Source organism: Mustelus asterias, chromosome 2 (assembly GCF_964213995.1).
Source record: "Mustelus asterias chromosome 2, sMusAst1.hap1.1, whole genome shotgun sequence".
NCBI lineage: Eukaryota > Metazoa > Chordata > Chondrichthyes > Carcharhiniformes > Triakidae > Mustelus > Mustelus asterias.
In genome coordinates this window covers 12,155,391-12,175,121 of record NC_135802.1, presented here as the reverse complement: position 1 = coordinate 12,175,121, position 19,731 = coordinate 12,155,391, and the positions used below count along the sequence as shown (strand labels likewise).

Below are 19,731 nucleotides of genomic sequence, written 5' to 3'. Positions count from 1 at the left end.
ATAAATTGTCAGGTGTTCATCTTAAAGTGAGTGTCAGGTATTTCTGTTAGTTAATCACTAAACATTATTGAAGGAGAGTTCACACCTTCCCACACACTTTTAACAGATTACGAGGTGAAGTATCCCTCTTTGGGGGATTTGGCGTTACTTCTCAAAGTTACTACTTCATGTCTTAACACTAGGCTTACAGACAGAAAAAGCCGGCAGTTGCTTTTTAAATTTGATCAGAGCAGTAGCTCTTTTCCTCTCTCTCTCTTTCTGGGCATTGAAGTCTGGGACCTGCTAGAAAATAGGTATCTCTCTCTCCAGAGGGCAAGAGGTGCTTTCTCCCCTTCTCTCTCTGGAGTTCTGTTGCTTGAGAAGACAAGTGACTCTCTCTATCTCCGTCCAGAGGTGTTAAAAGGCTGGAAGACTAGCAACCCATGTAAGCCTGTGTGTCTTTTTAACTGATTCTGAAGAGGAATTTATGTCTATGGGGATACTGCTTAAATTGGAACTAATGGAAATAGCTAGCAATTAAGAATTATACCTGGTCATGCTTAACTATTTCAGTTGGTAAAAATTCATGCCAATTCTTTTTATTATACTTTAACTGTGTTGTGAAATAAAGTTTGTTTTAATAAAAGCTTCCTTTTAGGGTGGCACGGCAGCATAGTGGTTAGCACTACCACCTCACAGCGCCAGGGATTCGGGTTCAATTCCGGCCTCGGGTCACTGTGTGGAGTTTGCATGTTCTCCCGTGTCTGTGTGGGTTTCCTCCCAATGCTCCGGTTTCCTCCCACTATCCAAAGATGTGCGGGGTAGGCTCATTGCCAATGCTAAATTGCCCCTTAGTGTCAGGGGGATAGGGCCTGGGATTGTGGTCGGTGCAGACCCGATGGGCCAAATGGCCTCCTTCTGCACTGTGGGAATTCTATGATTCTTAGTGGGGTCAATAGAATCACACCTGGAGTGATAATAACGCTTTAAGCTCACACTAATGCTAAAATCAAATGCAAAGGTTAGGGTCTGGGCTAACTTCATAATATACCTTGGTGTATCTGATCTGGCACCTCACAAATGGCACTGGAAAAAAGAGTGGAATGGGGATTAGAGGGAAAAAAGGATTAAGAAAGGTTTATCTCGAGAGGGAGGGCACAAGAAAGATGGAATGGCATGAGATGTGGAATTAAAGAAATAGTGTTACAGTAAAGATTCTAATTTCACTGCAAATGTTTTGCTGCTTAGAGCACATATGATGTATATATAATATACTATATTATTTTTCCCTGGTGTAGTTTGCAATGCTGACATTTATTGTTCCTTTCTTGTTGTCTTTGGGAATTCGTTTCCACCGAGCGACCAATGAAATCTACCCACGGAAGCTCGATTTTGGTAGACAACAACAACTTGCATTTACAAAGTGCCTTCAATGTAGTGAAGCATCTCAAGCTGCAGATGCAGGTAATCAAATACTTGGTCAAAGAAGTGGGCTTTAAATAGTGTCTCGACGGGAGGAGAAGAGGTTTGGGGAGGAAATTGCAGAGCCCGGGAGCTAGGCAGGTAAAGGCACGGCCACCAGTGTTGCTGCAAAGGAAGAGGGTCAGGAGGTCAGAGTTGAAGGGATGCACAGTTCCCCTAGCAAGTCTCTCAGTGCAAGGGCAATTAGGGATGGGCAACAGGTGCTGGCCTTGCCAACGACGTCCACATCTCTTGGAAGAATTTAAAAATATTCTCGATGGGGTGGAGGGCGTTACAAAGATAGGGAGGGATAGGGTGATGGAGGGATCTGAAGGATGAGGAATTTGCTGTAGAGGTGCTGAGGGTTGTAGCCCAATGATCAGGGGGGGTGATGTGTGAATGGGCGCTCGGATACAAACAACCAAGTTTAGTTTATGAAATCGTGGGTGGCGAGGAATTCTTACCTGAAAAGATCCAAGGACGAGATCAAAAACCAGCTTGACTTTCACTTCAAAGTTATCCGGGAAAAATGCGAAGACAATATAATTGACTCCAAACAGAGGAATCAGCAGAAGAGTCGACTTTGTCAGTCTCCTGGTTGAAGGGAAAAAGAAGTTATCTGTCAGCTGGAGAAGGCTATCAAGACTGCAAGAAACTTCAAAGGGTCGTGAACGAAGCCCAGTCCATCACTCAAACCAGCCTCCCATCCATTGACTCCGTCTACACTTCCCAGTGCCTCGGAAAGGCAGCCAGCATAATTAAGGACCCCACGCACCCCGGACATTCTCTCTTCCACCTTCTTCCATTGGGAAAAAGATACAAAAGTCTGTGGACACGTACCAACCGACTCAAGAACAGCTTCTTCCCTGCTGCTGTCAGACTTCTGAATGGACTTACCTTGCATTAAGTTGATCTTTCTCTACACCCTAGCTATGACTGGAACAGTACATTCTGCACTCTCTCCTTTCTTTCTCTATGAATGGTATGCTTTTTCTGTATAGTATGTAAGAATCAATACTTTTCACAGAATCCCTGTAGTGCAGAGGGAGGCCATTCGGCCCGTCGAGTTTGCACCGACAACAATCCCATTCAGGCCTTATTTCCATAACCCTCATATTTACCTTGCTAATCCCCTGACACGAGGGTTAATTCATCATGGCCAATCAACCTAACCCGCACATCTTTGGAGTGTGGGAAGAAGCGAGGTGTGCAGGAATATATAACACTCAAATGTTGGGCTATCACCACTCCGCCTATATATTCCGCGCCTGCACACCTCGCTCCACTTCACCTGACGAAGGAACAGTGCTCCGAAAGCTTGTGATTTCAAACAAACCTGTTGGACTATAACCTGGTGTCGTGAGATCTCTCATCTCGTCCACCCCAGGCCAGCACCGACATCTCCACATCACGTTCATTGTTGCACATTTAAAAAATGGGAAATCTAAAAGGATGTATCTTCTTAAATTTTCATTTTTGTAAAGTCTCTTTTTCTCTCTTAAAATAATCCATCTTAAAATCATAGGACGAGATTCTCTGGCCTTCCAGCTGCTTGTTTCCTGCCATAGAACAGTAAAGCACAGAACAGGCCCTTCGGCCCACGATGTTGTGCCGAGCTTTATCTGAAACCAAGATCCAGCTATCCCACTCCCTATCATCCTGGTGTGCTCCATGTGCCTATCCAATAACCGCTTAAATGTTCCTAAAGTGTCTGACTCCACTATCACTGCAGGCAGTCCATTCCACACCCCAACCACTCTCTGCGTAAAGAACCTACCTCTGATATCCTTCCTATATCTCCCACCACGAACCCTATAGTTATGCCCCCTTGTAATAGCTCCATCCACCCGAGGAAATAGTCTTTGAACGTTCACTCTATCTATCCCCTTCATCATTTTATAAACCTCTATTAAGTCTCCCCTCAGCCTCCTCCGCTCCAGAGAGAACAGCCCTAGCTCCCTCAACCTTTCCTCATAAGACCTACCCTCCAAACCAGGCAGCATCCTGGTAAATCTCCTCTGCACTCTTTCCAGCGCTTCCACATCCTTCTTATAGTGAGGTGACCAGAACTGCACACAATATTCCAAATGTGGTCTCACCAAGGTCCTGTACAGTTGCAGCATAACCCCACGGCTCTTAAACTGCAAGCTAACGGGAGGTGGCGCATTGTTTGCGAGCGGTGGGATTCCCTGGTCCTGCCGCTGTCAATGGGAATTCCCATTGATGTTGCCCCACGCAGGCGGGAAAGCTGCAGGCGGGCGACACTGCAGGCAGGACTGGAGAATAATCCCAGTTCTTTGTGCATTAACTTTAGTTCCTGACCATCCTACCAATGGAAAAAGCCTTTCAAAATGTGAATGCCTTCATAGAATCCCAACAATACAGAAGGAGGCCATTCAGCCCATCGAGGCAGCACCAACCACAATCCCACCCAGGCCCTATTCACGTAACCCCATGCATTTACCCTAGCTAGTCCCCCTGACACTAAGGGGCAATTTAACGTGGCCAATCCACCTAACCCGCACATCTTTGAACTGTGGGAGGAAACCGGAACACCCGGAGGAAACCCGCACAGACACGGGGAGAACGTGCAGACTCCGCACAGACAGTGACCCAAGCCGGGAATCGAATCCAGGTCCCTGGCGCTGTGAGGCTAACCACTGTGCCACTCCATGCTTCTTGAAACACTGCAGTGCACGTGGCGTAGGTACAACCACAGTGCTGCTAGGGAGGGAATTCCAGGATTTTGACCCAGCGACAGTGAAGGAATGGTGATATATTTCCAAGTCGGGATGGCGAGTGGCTTGCAGGGGAACTTGCAGGTGGTGGTGTTCCCATGTACCTGCTGCCCTCGTCCTTCTAGATGGAAGTGGTCATAAGTTTGGAAGGTGCTGTCTAAGGATCTTTGTTGAATTTGTGCAGTGTGTCTGGGGTCTCAGGTGGCTGGTTGCCCTTGCAGCGATATCAACTCCCAATTCCAACAAATTACAGCATAAATTACAGTCGAGATTGAATGGACAAGAGCAAGTCTAATCAATGATGACGGATGGATGCTGTTTATTACCCTGCGACTGAACACGATGGACTATTTAAAGGAACACTTACGAGTACTGGCTGGAATCATTCAGTCCGACATCTGGTGAATGGAGTTTCTGGACCAGAATTCGAATGATACAGATAAAGAGAATGAAATTCACCTGAAGAGGGAAAATGAGGTTAGAATTAAAGTACACAGGAAATCGGAGCATGAGGAGGTCATACAGCTCATTGAGTCTGCTCTGCCATTCACATGATCATAGCTGATCCTGGGCCTCAACTCCATTTTCCCACCCTCTATCCATATCAAAGAAGAACAAAGAACAATACAGCACAGGAACAGGCCCTTCGGCCCTCCAAGCCTGCACTGATCATGTGTTCCTAACTAGACCATCCGTTTGTATCCCTCTATTCCCAGTCTGTCTGTTCAGATCCTTCAATTCCCTAAGAGACCGTCTATCCCAAAGTCTTAACTATATTGTCTATCCCACAGTCTTAACTATATTCAGCGATGGAGCTCCTACAACCCTCTGGGAGAGAGAATTCTGAAGATTCACAACCCTCTGAATGAAGAAATATCTCATCTCAGTCCTAGATGTTGATCAAGAACCCGTCGAGTTAACTGAGGCCCCTTAGTGATACAAGTCTGAGGTCACGTACCAACCGACTCAAGAACAGCTTCTTCCCTGCTGCTGGCAGACTTTTGAAGGGACCTACCTCGCACGAAGTTGATCTTTCTCTACACCCTAGCTATGACTGTAACACTACATTCTGCACTCTCTCCTTTCCTTCTCTATGAACAGTGTGATTTGTCTGTATAGCGCGCAAGAAACAATACTTTTCACTGTATCCCAATACATGTGACAATAATAAATCAAATCAAATCTAAGATATATTCCCTGAGATTCACCAACTCCACATTAATGGACAGAGAGGAGAAAGCTGATTCAATCTCTCCTCCTGCGAGCATAAGGAGACTTATCCTGGGCATTAAGGCTGGCAAGAAGATTAACATCACTTGGTACGTGAGTTAAAGGGGGATATTTTAACTCTTCCAACCAGATGGAAACTTGGTGAAAGTGGAGGACGGTATGTATAGAACGCAAGAAGCAATACTTTTCCCAATACATGTGACAATAATAAATCAAACCAAATGACCTTTCCGAGGCCTGGGGGAACAGGAGGGACCCTTCGTCTTAGTTCCACCAAAGGAAAGATTTGGACCACTGCCACATCTCCTCTCCTTCCCACTCTCCACCCCTCACCCCGTGCAGCTTGTCTGCCTCACCACTCTATCCTTGCAGGTCCCAGTGAAGCCTATCTCAGGAGAACAGCTGGCCAGTGGGAAGTTAAGGGGCCCAGGCTTCCCTGCCTTCCCAAGGACTTGGATACAAGAGTTAAAATTCCCATTAGAAAATGGTGCTTCCTTACCAGAATGGAGATGAGAATGGGGGCACGAATGATCCACCAATACGGAGACTCAATACTCTGCCAACATCTGAAAGGTAAAGGATGATCCAATAGTTAGACTAAAAGGGCAGAAACGCAGCAGCAATGCACACCTGATGCTATTGAGCTAAGAACAAAGAAAAGTACAGCACAGGAACAGACCCTTCAAGCCCGTGCTGATCATGATGCCCCAACTAAACTAAAAAAAAACCTTCTGCCCTTACTCAGTCCATATCTCTCTATTTCCTTCCTATTCATGTACCTGTCCAGATGCCTCTCAAATGCTATTGAGTCAAGTTGAATACATCTTCTTTCCATCCATGCCACGCACAAAACTCTCTGACATTGGCCTTTCTCTGCATGCCACGCCCAAATCCACAATTGTCGCAAGACTTCTTTATCCCTGTACCCCAACCCCTTTGCAACAAAGGCCAACACGCTATTTACCTTAGTAAGTAGGCACAGTGGCACAGTGGTTAGCACTGCTGCCTCACAGCGCCAGGGACCCGGGTTCGATTCCCGGCTTGGGTCACTGTCCGTGTGGAGTTTGCACGTCCTCCCCATGTCTGCGTGGGTTTCCTCCGGGTGCTCCGGTTTCCTCCCACAGTCTGAAAAGCGTGCGGGTTAGGTGCATTGGCTGTGCTAAATTCTCCCTCAGTGTACCCGAACAGGCGCCGGAGTGTGGCAACTAGGGAATTTTGACAGCAACTTCATTGCAGTGTTAATGTAAGCCTTACCTGTGACTAATAAATAAACTTTAACTTAAGCTGCTTGAAGTGAGCTAACTCAACATGGGCCAGGTTATTCACCTCATGAATTGTATAAGTCACTGTGGGAACGTAGAAGTGACTGGACTGCCTGTCTCTTCCCTCAGGTTATATTGAATCTGCAGCACGGAAACAGGACATTTGGCCCAACTGGTCTATGCTGGGCATTTATGCTCCATCTCAGCCTTCAATCGCCTTACCTCATTTAACTCTATCAACATGTCCATCTATTCCTCTCTTCCTCACATGTTTATCAAGCTTCTCCTTATCCTATCCACCATAACTATTCCCCTGAGCAGTGAGTTCCACATTCTAAGCACTCTCTGGGTAAAGGTGTTTCTCCTGAATGTCCTGGTGGATTTATTTATGACTATCTTACATTATTGGCCTCTGATTTTAAATTCCTTCACAACGTGAAACAATTCTTGCTGCATCAATTGCAGCACCCGAAATTCAAGTCACTCCTCAGCCTTCCATTTTCTATAGAAAAGAGTCCCAACACCAGAAAGGTAAAGGATGATTAATAGAATAATAGATTCCTACAGTGCAGAAGGAGGCCATTCGGCCCATCAAGCCTGCACCGACCACAATCCCACCCAGGCCCTATCCCCATAAACCCATGCATTTACCCTAACTAGTCCCCCTGACATTAAGGGCCCCTTGCAGAAAACTTCTCAGCAATGAAACCAAACTGAAAAAGGTCTGCTTACAACTGCAGAGAGCAGGATTTAAAAAAAACATTCTTAAAAGGGATAAGAAAGTCACAATGGTAACCCCCAGGATGTTGATAGTGGGGGGATTCAGTGATGGTAATGTCAAGGGGAGGTGGATAGATTCTCCCTTGTTGGAGATGGTGAGTGGCACCTGTGTAGCACAAATGTTCCTGCAATATACTTGGGCCAATGTAGCGTAACCGGGTTTAACCTCTGAATCGGTTAAACTGTGCACAGTGGTTAGCACTGCTGCCTCACAGCACCAGGGACCCAGGTTTGATTCCCGGTTCGGGTCACTGTCTGTGTGGAGTTTGCACATTCTCCCAGTGTCCGTGTGGGTTTCCTCCGGGTGCTCCGGTTTCCTCCCACAATCCATAGATGTACTGCTAAAGTTGATTGGCCGTGCTAAATTGCTCCTTAGTGTCAGGGAGATTAGCAGGGTAAATAGATGGGGTTACAGGGATTGGACCTGGGTGGGATTGTTGTTGGTGCAGACTCGATGGGCCAAATGGCTTCCTTTTGCACTGTAGGGATTCTATGATTCTAATCTATACTAGCTATTAGTTCCAGTTTTTTATTACTTGAATTTAAATTTGAATAGCTGCCATGGTGGGATTTGAACCCATGTCCTCAGAGTATTAAGCTGTGTTACGAGTCCAGTGACATTCTCACTGCGCCATCATATTATACTTACAGGGTCAGATTCATAGCAGGAGTCTTCTGTGGAAATCCAGCGACCCATTCCCTGCTTCCCTTGCTGCCCGCCCCCAACAGCCCTCCCCACTCCACCCTCCTCCCGCAGTGCACCCCCTCCCTCCCCAATGCTAATTCTCCAACGCTCACGCTGCTTCAGTGAAATGAATCAACAAATGTTCCAAGCTCTCGCAATCAGCGAGGGGCAGTGGAGAGCCCCACTTGCCCAGCTTTGTGCGCCCTGTAGCTCACTCCTTGCACCCCTGCTTTCTGAGAACTGGTTTAAGCCTCTTTACAAACATTTCAGATGGAAATGGAAAACCACCATGCTTAAATTTTTAAAAGCTGCCGTGTATCTGAGTGTTTCAGTCTGAACTTACCCAACATCATCGTAATAGACTCGAGTGATGGTCCAAGTGACGATTAACAGCATCGGAGTCCCTGTCAAAAAGTTCAAGATGACTTTACTTCAGACACCATCCAGGACAAAACCGGCTGTTTAATCTTCATCGCATTCACATGTTTAAATCACCATTCCCTCCACCACTGATGAACAGTGGCCGCAGTATGCACCGTCTACGAGACACACTGCAGCAAGGGGCTCCTTCGACAGCACCTTCCAAACCCCTAACCTCTACCCCTAGAAGGACAAGGGCAGCAGATAGGCCACCACCTGCAAGTTCCCCTCCAAGGCACTCACCAACCTGACTTGGAAATATATCGCCGTTCCTTTGCAGTCGCTGGGTCAAAATACTGGAACACCCTCCCTAACAGCACTGTGGGTGTACCTACACCACAAGGGCTGCAGCTGTTCATAAAGGCAGCACATCACCACCTTTATAAGGGACAAATGTTGACCTTGCCAGAGACATCCATAGAATCACAGAATCCCTACAGTGCAGAAGGCGACCATTCGGCCCATCGAGTCTGCACCGACCACAATCCCACCCAGGCCCCATCCCTGTAACCTCATATATTTATCCTATTAATCCCCCGACACTAAGGGGCAATTTAACATGGTCAATCAACCTAACCTGACATCTTTGGAGTGTGGGAGGAAACTGGAGCACCCGGAGGAAACCCACGCCGACACGGGGCGAATGTGCAAACTCCACACACAGCCAGACACCCGAGTCCGGAATGGAACCTGGGTCCCTGGGCGCCATGACATTCCCATCCTGGGAGGCGATGGCCTAGTGGTATTATCGCTAGACTATTAATACAGAAACTCAACTAATGTTCTGAGACTTGGGTTTGAATCCCGCCACGGCAGATGGTGGAATTTTGCGGTGGCACAGTGGTTAGCATTCTGCCTCACAGCGCCAGGGACCGGGGTTCAATTCCCGGCTTGGGTCACTGTCTGTGTGAAGTTTGCATATTCACCCCATGTCTGCGTGGGTTTCGTCTGGGTGCTCCGATTTCCTCCCAAGGATGTGTGGGTTAGGTTGATGGGGTCAATTTAGCACGGGGATTAGCAGGTTAAATATATGGGGTTATGCTAGGGCCTGGGTCGGATTGTTGTCGGTGCAGGCTTGATGGGCCGAATGGCCTCCTTCTGCACTGTAGGGATTCTATATAAAGACATGGGGCGGGACTTTACGGCCTCACTTGAACGAGACTGGAAATTCCCTTCCGAGGTCAACAGACATTTCCGTTGTCTGCCCCTCGCCCGCTCCGATTCGATGGCGGGCGGGGTGGTATAATTCCGGCGTTGGAATCAGATTTATTTTCCTTGTATGTTTTTGTCGGAGTGGCCAGTCGCCATCCCACACCAGATCCACTCGCTGCGGTTACCTGTGACACTGGCATTCCCTTCCCAACACAACTCTTAGCTGTGTACTGTCAAAACCACAATCGAAGCACAGAGACTGAGTAACCTGACTGAGCAATGGAAGAGACTGGGTTTTTATGACAATCGACAATGGGTTCCACAGGTACCATTAGTGAATTAAAATTTAAATTCCACCAGCTGCCTTGGTGGGATTTGAACCTGTGTCCCCAGAGCATTAGCCCGAGTCTCTGGATTACTAGTCCAGCAACATTACCACTACACCACCGTCTCTCCAGGCGGGTTTCAATAATCATTTGAACTCTCCAGATCCTATTGCCCTTTCATTCATTAGAGTCATAGAGGTTTACATCATGGGAACAGGCCCTTCGGCCCAACTTGTCCATGCCGCCCCTTTTTTCATTCATTCTTGGGAGGTGGGCGTCGCTGGCAAGACTGGCATCTATTACCCAACCTCATATTTACCCCAAGACAGTGATGGTTCTTCTGATAGAACTGAGTGGGCTGTGGCGACACTTCAGAGTCGACCACATTGGTGGGGATGAAGTAACAGATAGGCCTGGTCGCCGTGACGATGGCAGAGCCCCTTTCCTGAAGTGAACCAGGTGGCTTCTCCCAGCTCGGTTCTGATAAATCAGCACCTTCGCTGAAAACGTTTTGAACCGATAATGACTTCAGTAAGGCCATTGAGGTTGGACTCTTGGAATATGAGCTCCTTGATTGCGATTATTGCCTGACCAATCAGGGAGTCTTAGTGTGTGTATATACACCACCAGAAGGATGTGGTGGCTTTGGAGAGAGCACAGAGAAGGTTTACCAGGATGTTGCCCGGTATGGAGGGTATTAGCTATGAGGAGAGATTGAATAAACTGGGAATGTTCTCTCTGGAAAGATGGAGGCTGAGGGATGGCCTGATAAAAGTTTATAAAATTATGAGGGGCATAGATAGGGTGAACAGTTGGAAGCTTTTTCCTAGGGCAGAAACGATAATTACAAGGGTGTAATGAATCGATGGAGGTGAAGGTCCCGTCACCAAAAGTTCCTTTATTTACAAGGTATACTATACAACAGAGTGCTCTCTGTGTGCTCCCTACTTCAGCAGGCAGAGAGACTGACACACCTGCTTTAAAAAGGGAACATGAGGCTCCCTGATTGGGCCACAATTAGGACTCAATCAGGGACATCTTTTTGTGCAAGGGCTCAATCAAGGAGTTCATACTCTAACAGGCCAACCACATTTGCCTGACTGAAGTCATCACAAGGGGGCACAAGTTCAAGGTAAGGGGGGGAAAGGTTCAGTGGAGATGGGCGGGGGTGGATTTTTACACAGAGGGTGGGGGGGGGCCTGGAATGCACTGCCAAGTGAGGTGGTTGAGATAGACGTGCTCGTGACATTTAAGAACTATCTAGATAGACAGATGAATAGATGGGGAATAGAGGGATACAGGTGGTTGGTCTAGATAGGACAACGTAATCGGTGCAGGTTTGGAGGGCTGAAGGGCCTGTTCCTGTGCTGAAATGTTCTTTGTTCTTTGTATATAACTGGGACTGTCAGGTCTCCTGGCACTGCTGACTCAGAGCTTGTAACATTCAATGAACTTTACTAGAGTTTGTAAATAAAAGGGAATCTGGTGAAGGGACACCGGTCTCTGTTGACTTATTTCAGAACTGAACCCAAATGTTCAAACTGCCCCGGGTGGGTATTTGAACTCGCGTTATTTGGATTCTTTACTCCAGTAGCATAGCTGCCACACTGCCGTACTCATTCGCCAACGAGCATCCATCTTTAGGCTTCAAGCACTCCCTGAGGGTCTGAGGCCCCCTCCAATCCTATGCACATCAATCACACACAACTTAGCCAGGCCCAAGTGACACATAGAAGGGGAGGTGATGGCCTAGTGGTATTATCGCCAGACTAGCAATCCAGAAACTCAGCTAATGTTCTGGGGACCCAGGTTCAAATCCCACCACGGCAGATAGAATCATAGAATCTTACAGTGCAGAAGGAGGCCATTCGGCCCACCAAGTCTGCACCGACCACAATCCCACCCAGGCCCTATCTCCACAACCCCATGCATTTACCCTAGCTAGTCCCCTTGACACTAAGGGGCAATTTAGCACGGCCAATCCACCTAACCCGCACATCTTTGTACTGTGGGAGGAAACTGGAGCACCTGGAATTTGAATTCAATAAAAAATATCTGGAATTAAGAATCTACTGATGACCATGAAACCATTGTCGATTGTCGGAAAAACCCATCTGGGTTCACTGATGTCCTTTAGGGAAGGAAATCTGCCATCCTTACCCGGTCTGGCCTACATGTGACTCCAGAGCCACAGCAATGTGGTTGATTCTCAACTGCCCTCCAAGGGCAACTAGGGATGGGCAATAAATGCTGGGCCCAGCCAGCGATGCCCATGTCCCATGAATGAATTAAACAAAAAAAAATGGAAGAATTGGTCAGGCTGATTTCTTGACCTTACCCCAGCCGATGAATATGTACCACCAGAAATACTTTCTCTCCGAGAAGAATGATATTACAAGCAACGTATGCAAGTAGAGACCTTCCACGAGAAGCCAGAAGAAGTTTGCCATGATGCAGTATTGAAAGAACACCACTGCAGCCTTACAACCAACCTGGGGTGAACAAGAGAAATGGATCATAAACAGGATGTAACATTCATGCCACACAAGTGCCAGGCAATGACCATCTAACCACCACCCCTCATCATTCAATGACACTACCATTGCTGAGTCCCCGCCACTGTCAGCATCCTGGGGGAAACCCACGCAGGCACGGGGAGAACGTGCAAACTCTACACAGTCAGTCACCCGAGGCTGGAATCTGGGTCCCTGGCGCTGTGAGGCAGCAGTGCTAACCACTGTGCCACCATGCCGGATCTGGAATGTGCCAGCTGAAAGGGTGATTAGAATGCCCCACGAGCGGATGCTTCCTGTGGCATTCTAGGATGAGAGGTCATAGTCTTAGGATAAGGGGTAGCAAATTTAAAACAGAGTTGAGGAGAAACTACTTCTCCCAAATCTGTGGAATTCGCTGCCCCAAAGTGCGGTGGATGCTGGGACAGTGAGTAAATTTAAGGAGGAGTTGGACAGATTTTTAATTGGTAATGGGTTGAAGAGTTACAGGGAGAAGGCAGGAAAATGGGGATGAGGAGCATATAGAGTCATAGAGGTTTACAGCATGGGAACAGGCCTTTCGGCCCAACTTGTCCACGCCGCCCTTTTTTTAAAAACCCCTAAGCTAATCCCAATTGCCCGCATTTGGCCCATATCCCTCTATACCCATCGTACCCATGTAACTATCTAAATGCTTTTTAAAAGACAAAATTGTACCCGCCTCTACTACTACCTCTGGCAGCTTGTTCCAGACACTCACCACCCTCTGTGAAAAAATTGCCCCTCTGAACACTTTTGTATCTCTCCCCTCTCACCTTAAACCTATGCCCTCTAGTTTTAGACTCCACTACCTTTGGGAAAAGATACCAAGCTGATCTGTGCCCCTCATTATTTTATAGACCTCTACAAGATCACCCCTCAGCCTCCTACGCTCCTTATAACTCAATCCATCAAGTCCCGGAAGCATCCTAGTAAATCTTTTCTGCACTCTTTCTAGTTTAATAATATCCTTTCTATAATAGGGTGACCAGAATTGCACACAGTATTCCAAGTGTGGCCTTACCAATGTCTTGTACAACTTCAACAAGACATTCCAGCTCCTGTATTCAATGTTCTGACCGATGAAACCATGCATGCCGAATGCCTTCTTCACCACTCTGTCCACCTGTGATTCCACTTTCAAGGAGCTATGAACATGTACTCCTAGATCTCTTTGTTCTGTAACTCTCCCCAACGCCCTACCATTAACTGAGTAAGTCCTGCCCTGGTTCAATCTACCAAAATGCATCACCTCGCATTTGTCTAAATTAAACTCCATCTGCCATTTGTCAGCCCACTGGCCCAATTGATCAAGATCCTGTTGCAATTGGAGATAACTTTCTTCACTGTCCACTATGCCACCAATCTTAGTGTCATCTGCAAACGTACTAACCATGCCCCCTATATTCTTATCCAAATCATTAATATAAGTGACAAATAACAGTGGACCCAGCACTGATTCCTGAGGCACACCGCTGGTCACAGGCCTCCATTTTGAAAAACAACTCTCTACAACTACCCTCTGTCAAGAAGCCAATTTTGTATCCATTTAGATACCTCACCCTGGATCACGTGAGATTTAACCTTATGCAACAACCTACCATGCGGTACCTTGTCAAAGGTATCAGCCATGATCGAATGGTGAAGCAGACTCGATGGGCCGAATGGCCTAATTCTGCTCCTATCTCTTATGAACTTAAAGCAGATCCCATCAAAAGGAGTTTTGAAGGGATACATAAAAGGATTTGCAGGGTTAGGGAGCTGGAGCCAGGCTAGGGGACTAATTGGATAGTTCTTCCAAAGGGCTGGCAATAGGCTGATGGAACGAATGGCGTCCTGCTTATCTTCTTCATGCTGGGAAGTATGTTTGACAGTGGCTATTTGGATGGTAAATGATGCGTAAAAAAAACCTCCAGTGGCATGGGGGTCGACAATTCTGTGTCACTGCTGTCAATTAATTCGGGGCACCATGCCGTGATAAAAGGAACCACAGCCTACTTTGATCTCCCTCTCCACGGTTTCATCTGGGATATCAAACTTGGAAATTTTGACTGTTTGAATAGGCCTCTGGGAGAACAAAGAGAATAATTTTCCTGCGTTTTTGACAGATCCCGAACCAGGGAGCTGTTGATGAGGCTAATATTTAACTAACCTCGTTCATCCTCCACCAATGAGCAGACTCTGTTATCTGGCTCGCTAGTCAATTGTTTAATTCTCTGCTTCGTGCTTCTCAATGTTTGACAGGAGAAAGAAAATGGCCCCTGGGTTCGAATGGCCACTTGCAGGTCAAAGTTCAGTTAGTCGTGAGTCTTCCAAGCCCTTTTTCTAAGCGCAAATCGGCACGGAGCTGATTATCATATGGAAATTGCAATTTCCATATGAATAATAGGTCTGGAACGTTATTCCCAGGGACCGCTCGGGTCTCTCCCCCATCCCACACTCCACCACCAGGAGTGGTTCCCGCCAGTGGGATTTACAACTGATCCCCATTAATGGGGAACAGGCATCCTCATCAGTGGGGACAGAGGCCATTGAGCACCCCCCCCCCTACCCCCCGGGAGGTCAGAGGCAAGAGGGGAGGTGCCCCTTGGACTTTGCCAGACTGGCACCCTGGCACTGCCCAAGGGACAAATTGGCACTGTCCACCGGGCACCAGGCAGTGCCAAGGAGGTGGGGCCAGAGGGGGTGGGGATCGGTCGGGTGGGGGGGGGGGGGGGGGGGGGGTGTGGGAGAAAACCCGCTGCCACTCTGCAAGTAGGAGCAGTGGGAGGGGGAGGCAGGAGGTGACCGGGGCTGGCCGTAGGGTCAGTATCAGGGCTGGTCATCAAGGTGGGGCTGGCTGGAGGGGCGGGGGGGGGGGGGAAAAGGAGGGTGAGCAGATCGGGGTTGGCCTGGAGATGTCCAGTAGGCTAGCGATCGGGCGGATGGGGAGGTCTGGAAGGCCACCGATTGGGGGGGAATGGGTGGTTGCGGGGCTAGCCAGCGATCGGGAGACCAGCGGTTGTGGAGGGGGAGGGGAGGGGACAATCCGCATGCGCCAATCTCTGCTCTGGCGACACCTGCGCAGTGGCCCGCTCCATGTTATGCTGCCGGCCTCTCGGGCGGGAATAGGCCTCGCCCCCTGATTTTCCCGCTGAGGCACTCTGCAGTGCTCAGAGTGTGGAAGATTCACTCTGGTAAGTATGCTAAAAAAAAAACAGGTGGGAAATACTTGCGTTTTCCTGTCAATTGGATACTTAGTTTTGTTTTGGGAGAATCCTGGTCCAGATTTTTAAAATTTAAATTTCACCATCCGCCATGGTGGGATTTGAACCCAGATTCCCGGAACATTACCCTGGGTCATGGGATGACGAGGTCAGTGACAATACCACCTTGCCACTGTCTCCCCCTAGTGCTGCGCTGTCTTTTGGATGTGATGTTAAATTCTTGGTTATATACAAGTGAGCCTTTTTGAAAAGGGGACCATCTGCAGTGTCAGAATCTATCCCTCAAACAAAATTCACACAAACAGTTTATCTGGACATTAGCATATTGCTGCTTCTGGGAGCTTGCTGTGCACACATTTGCTGCATTGTGTTTCCTAGGTTAGTAAGAAGTTTAACAACACCAGGTTAAAGTCCAATAGGTTTATTTGGTAGCAAAAGCCACACTAGGTTACACCAGTGGCTCAACATAAAGAGTACTTCATTGGCTGTGAAGCGCTTGGAGACATCCCATGGTCATGGCTGACCTTCTACCTCAATGCCAGTTTCCCCCAATAACCCCCCACATCCCTCGATATCTTTAACATTTAGAAATCTATCGATCTCTGCTTTGAACATACTCAGTGACTGAGACTCCACACAGCCCCGCTGGGGTCAAGAATTCCAAAGATTCACCAACTCTCTGAGGAATCCCATGGGATAAAGGGGGAGGTGGCTAGATGGGTGGAGAACTGGCTTGGTCATAGAAGACAGAGGGTGGTAGTGGAAGGGTCTTTTTCCGGCTGGAGGCCTGTGACTAGTGGTGTACCGCAGGGCTCTGTATTGGGACCTCTGCTGTTTGTGATTTATATAAATGATCTGGAAGAAGGAGTAACTGGGGTGATCAGTAAGTTTGCGGACGACACAAAACTGGCAGGACTTGCAGATAGTGAGGAACGTTGTCAGAGGCTACAGAAGGATATAGATAGGCTGGAAATTTGGGCAAGGAAATGGCAGATGGAGTTCAATCCTGATAAATGCGAAGTGATGCATTTTGGTGGGAATAATGTAGGGAGGAGCTACACGATAAATGGAAGAACCATAAAGGGTGTAGAGACGCAGAGGGACCTGGGTGTGCAAGTCCACAGATCTTTGAAGGTGACGTCACAGGTGGAGAAGGTGGTGAAGAAGGCATATGGCATGCTTGCCTTTATAGGACGGGGCATAGAGTATAAAAGTTGGGGTCTGATGTTGCAGATGTATAGAACGTTGGTTCGGCCGCATTTGGAATACTGCGTCCAGTTCTGGTCGCCACACTACCAGAAGGACGTGGAGGCTTTGGAGAGAGTACAGAGGAGGTTTACCAGGATGTTGCCTGGTATGGAGGGGCTTGGTTATGAGGAGAGATTGGGTAAACTGGGGTTGTTCTCCCTGGAAAGACGGAGGATGAGGGGAGACTTAATAGAGGTGTATAAAATTATGAAAGGCATAGATAGGGTGAACGGTGGGAAGCTTTTCCCCGGGTCGGTGGTGACGTTCACGAGGGGTCATAGGTTCAAGGTGAAGGGGGGGAGGTTTAACACAGATATCAGAAGGACATATTTCACACAGAGGGTCGTGGGGGCCTGGAATGTGTTGCCGGGCAAGGTGGTGGAGGCGGACACACTGGGAACGTTTAAGACTTATCTAGACAGCTATATGAACGGAGTGGGAATGGAGGGATACAAAAGAGTGGTCTAGTTTGGACCAGGGAGTGGCGCGGGCTAATTGTTCCTGGTTTCTCGTTTCAAGGCTTCATTCTATGATCATCTTGCTGGTGCCAGTACAGAGTGAGACTGCGGATAGTTGGGAACCTGTCTCGGGGGCAGGGAATTCATATGGTGTTCGTGGAAGTGGAAATGACTAGGGTTGGGAAGCATTTTCCGATCGGGGCCATTGTGATCTCCTGGACTCGTTTCGATCGCCTCAGGGGGTCGGAGAGGAATTTCCCAGATTTTTTTTCCCCATATTGGCCCTGGGGTTTTTCACTCTGGGTTTTCGCCCCTCCCTGGAGATCACATGGTCTGGAATGGGGGGGTGGGGGTGAGTTAATAGGTTGTGATGAACAAAGCATCGTAGCTGTGAGGGACAGCTCGGTGGATAGGATATTGGTATGTAGATAGGCTGGAAAATTGGGCGGGGATCCTGGATTCAGGATTCAATCCTGGACCGGGGAGCGGCGCGGGCTTGGAGGGCCGAAGGGCCTGTTCCTGTGCTGTATTGTTCTTTGTTCTTTGAAAGAGATTCCTCCTCGTGTCAGTCCTCGATGTCCTACTTATTATCCTGACACTGTCCTTTAATTTTCCACATGCACCCTCTAACCAGGGGGAAACACCCTTCCTGGTGCCACCCTGTCGAGCTGTGTAAGAATGTTGCATTGCCTCTCATCACCCAGTTTTAACCACTAAGCTAGTCCCAATTGCCCACTTTTGGCCCATATCTCTCTATACCCATCTTACCCATGTAACTGTCTAAATGCTTTTTAAAAGACAAAATTGTACCCGCCTCTACTACTACCTCTGGCAGCTTGTTCCAGACACTCACCATCCTCTGTGAAAAAATTGCCCCTCTGGACACTTTTGTATCTCTCCCCTCTTACCTTAAACCTATGCCCTCTAGTTTTAGACTTCCCTACCTTTGGGAAAAGGTGTTGACCTTATCTTTTCCCCTAAACCCGATGGGCTGAATGGCCTCCTTCTGCCCTGGAGGGATTCTATGAGTAAGAAGTTTAACAACACCAGGTTAAAGTCCAACAGGTTTATTTGGTAGCAAAGGCCAAATAAACCTGTTGGACTTTAACCTGGTGTTGTTAAACTTCTTACTGTGTTTACCCCAGTCCAACGCCGGCATCTCCACATCGGATTCTATGACCCAGAGAAATGTTCCGGGAATCTGGGTTCAAATCCCACCATGGTGGATGGTGAAATTTAAATTTTAAAAATCTGGACCAGGATTCTTCCAAAACAAAACTAAGTATCCAACGGACAGGAAAATGCAAGTATTTCCCGATTCCATTTCGCATGCCATGGATTTTCACCAATGCCTCGGGATCAGATCCCACTGCAGCACTGCGCTCAGTACATGTTGCCACAACTCAAGATGACATACAGTCCCTGGGCTGAGTGTGCTCTGACTACATCCAGTGGTGGGCCTGGACAGGGTTAAGAAAGTAACAGGTACAAGATTACTCGTCAGGCATAGAAAAATAAGCATAGTGTTCCAGACTTGGAATTTCTCTCCTTGCCAAAATGTCACTTTGCTGCACATTAACACCGGATTGAGTTACCCACAGCTGAAAGGAACAAAACATTCCCTGCGCAAAGCTGCCCAGCTATTCCAATCACTGCAATGGAACAGTGTAGTCTTCCCTCTCCTCACCTCCCTCCGATCACCACCCCTCCCCAGCCACCATCCGGAAAGAAAACTATACATGAATTCGATCGCAGTCTTCTGCCAGTGGCCACTTCCAATTCATACAAACAAAGAAAGACTCATATCATCAAAGAAGAGGGTGGTGGGCCCTTCGGCCCAACTGGTCCATGCTGCCCTTTTTTTTCTGCACTCTTTCTAGTTTAATAATATCCTTTCTATAATAGGGTGAGCAGAACTGTACACAGTATTCCAAGTGTGGCCTTACCAAAGTCTTGTACAACTTCAACAAGGCATCTCAACTCCCGTATTCAATGTTTTGACCGATGAAACCAAGCATGCCGAATGCCTTCTTCACCACTCTGTGACTCCACTTTCAAGGAGCTATGAACATGTACCCCAAGATCTCTTTGTTCTGTAACTCTCCCCAACACCCTACCATTAACTGAGTAAGTCCTGCCCTGGTTCAATCTACCAAAATGCATCACCTCGCATTTGTCTGAATTAAACTCCATCTGCCATTCGTCAGCCCACTGGCCCAATTGATCAAGATCCCATTGCAATTGGAGGTAACTTT

The 19,731-nt window shown here is 47.8% G+C and overlaps 1 protein-coding gene across 2 annotated transcripts in view; it reads right to left on the bottom strand.

Annotated features, from left to right (window-relative positions):
- LOC144503037 (vasoactive intestinal polypeptide receptor-like) overlaps nt 1-19,731 on the bottom strand; it is a 79,075-nt gene that overhangs the window by 17,643 nt on the left and 41,701 nt on the right. For both annotated transcript variants that reach the window (XM_078227550.1, XM_078227542.1), the window contains exons 7-11: nt 12,372-12,525; nt 8,479-8,539; nt 5,908-5,974; nt 4,546-4,637; nt 1,905-2,034 (exon numbers count right to left, since the gene is read on the bottom strand). In XM_078227550.1, coding sequence (XP_078083676.1) covers nt 1,905-2,034; nt 4,546-4,637; nt 5,908-5,974; nt 8,479-8,539; nt 12,372-12,525 — 504 coding nt within the window. The remainder of the gene's footprint in view (nt 1-1,904; nt 2,035-4,545; nt 4,638-5,907; nt 5,975-8,478; nt 8,540-12,371; nt 12,526-19,731) is intronic.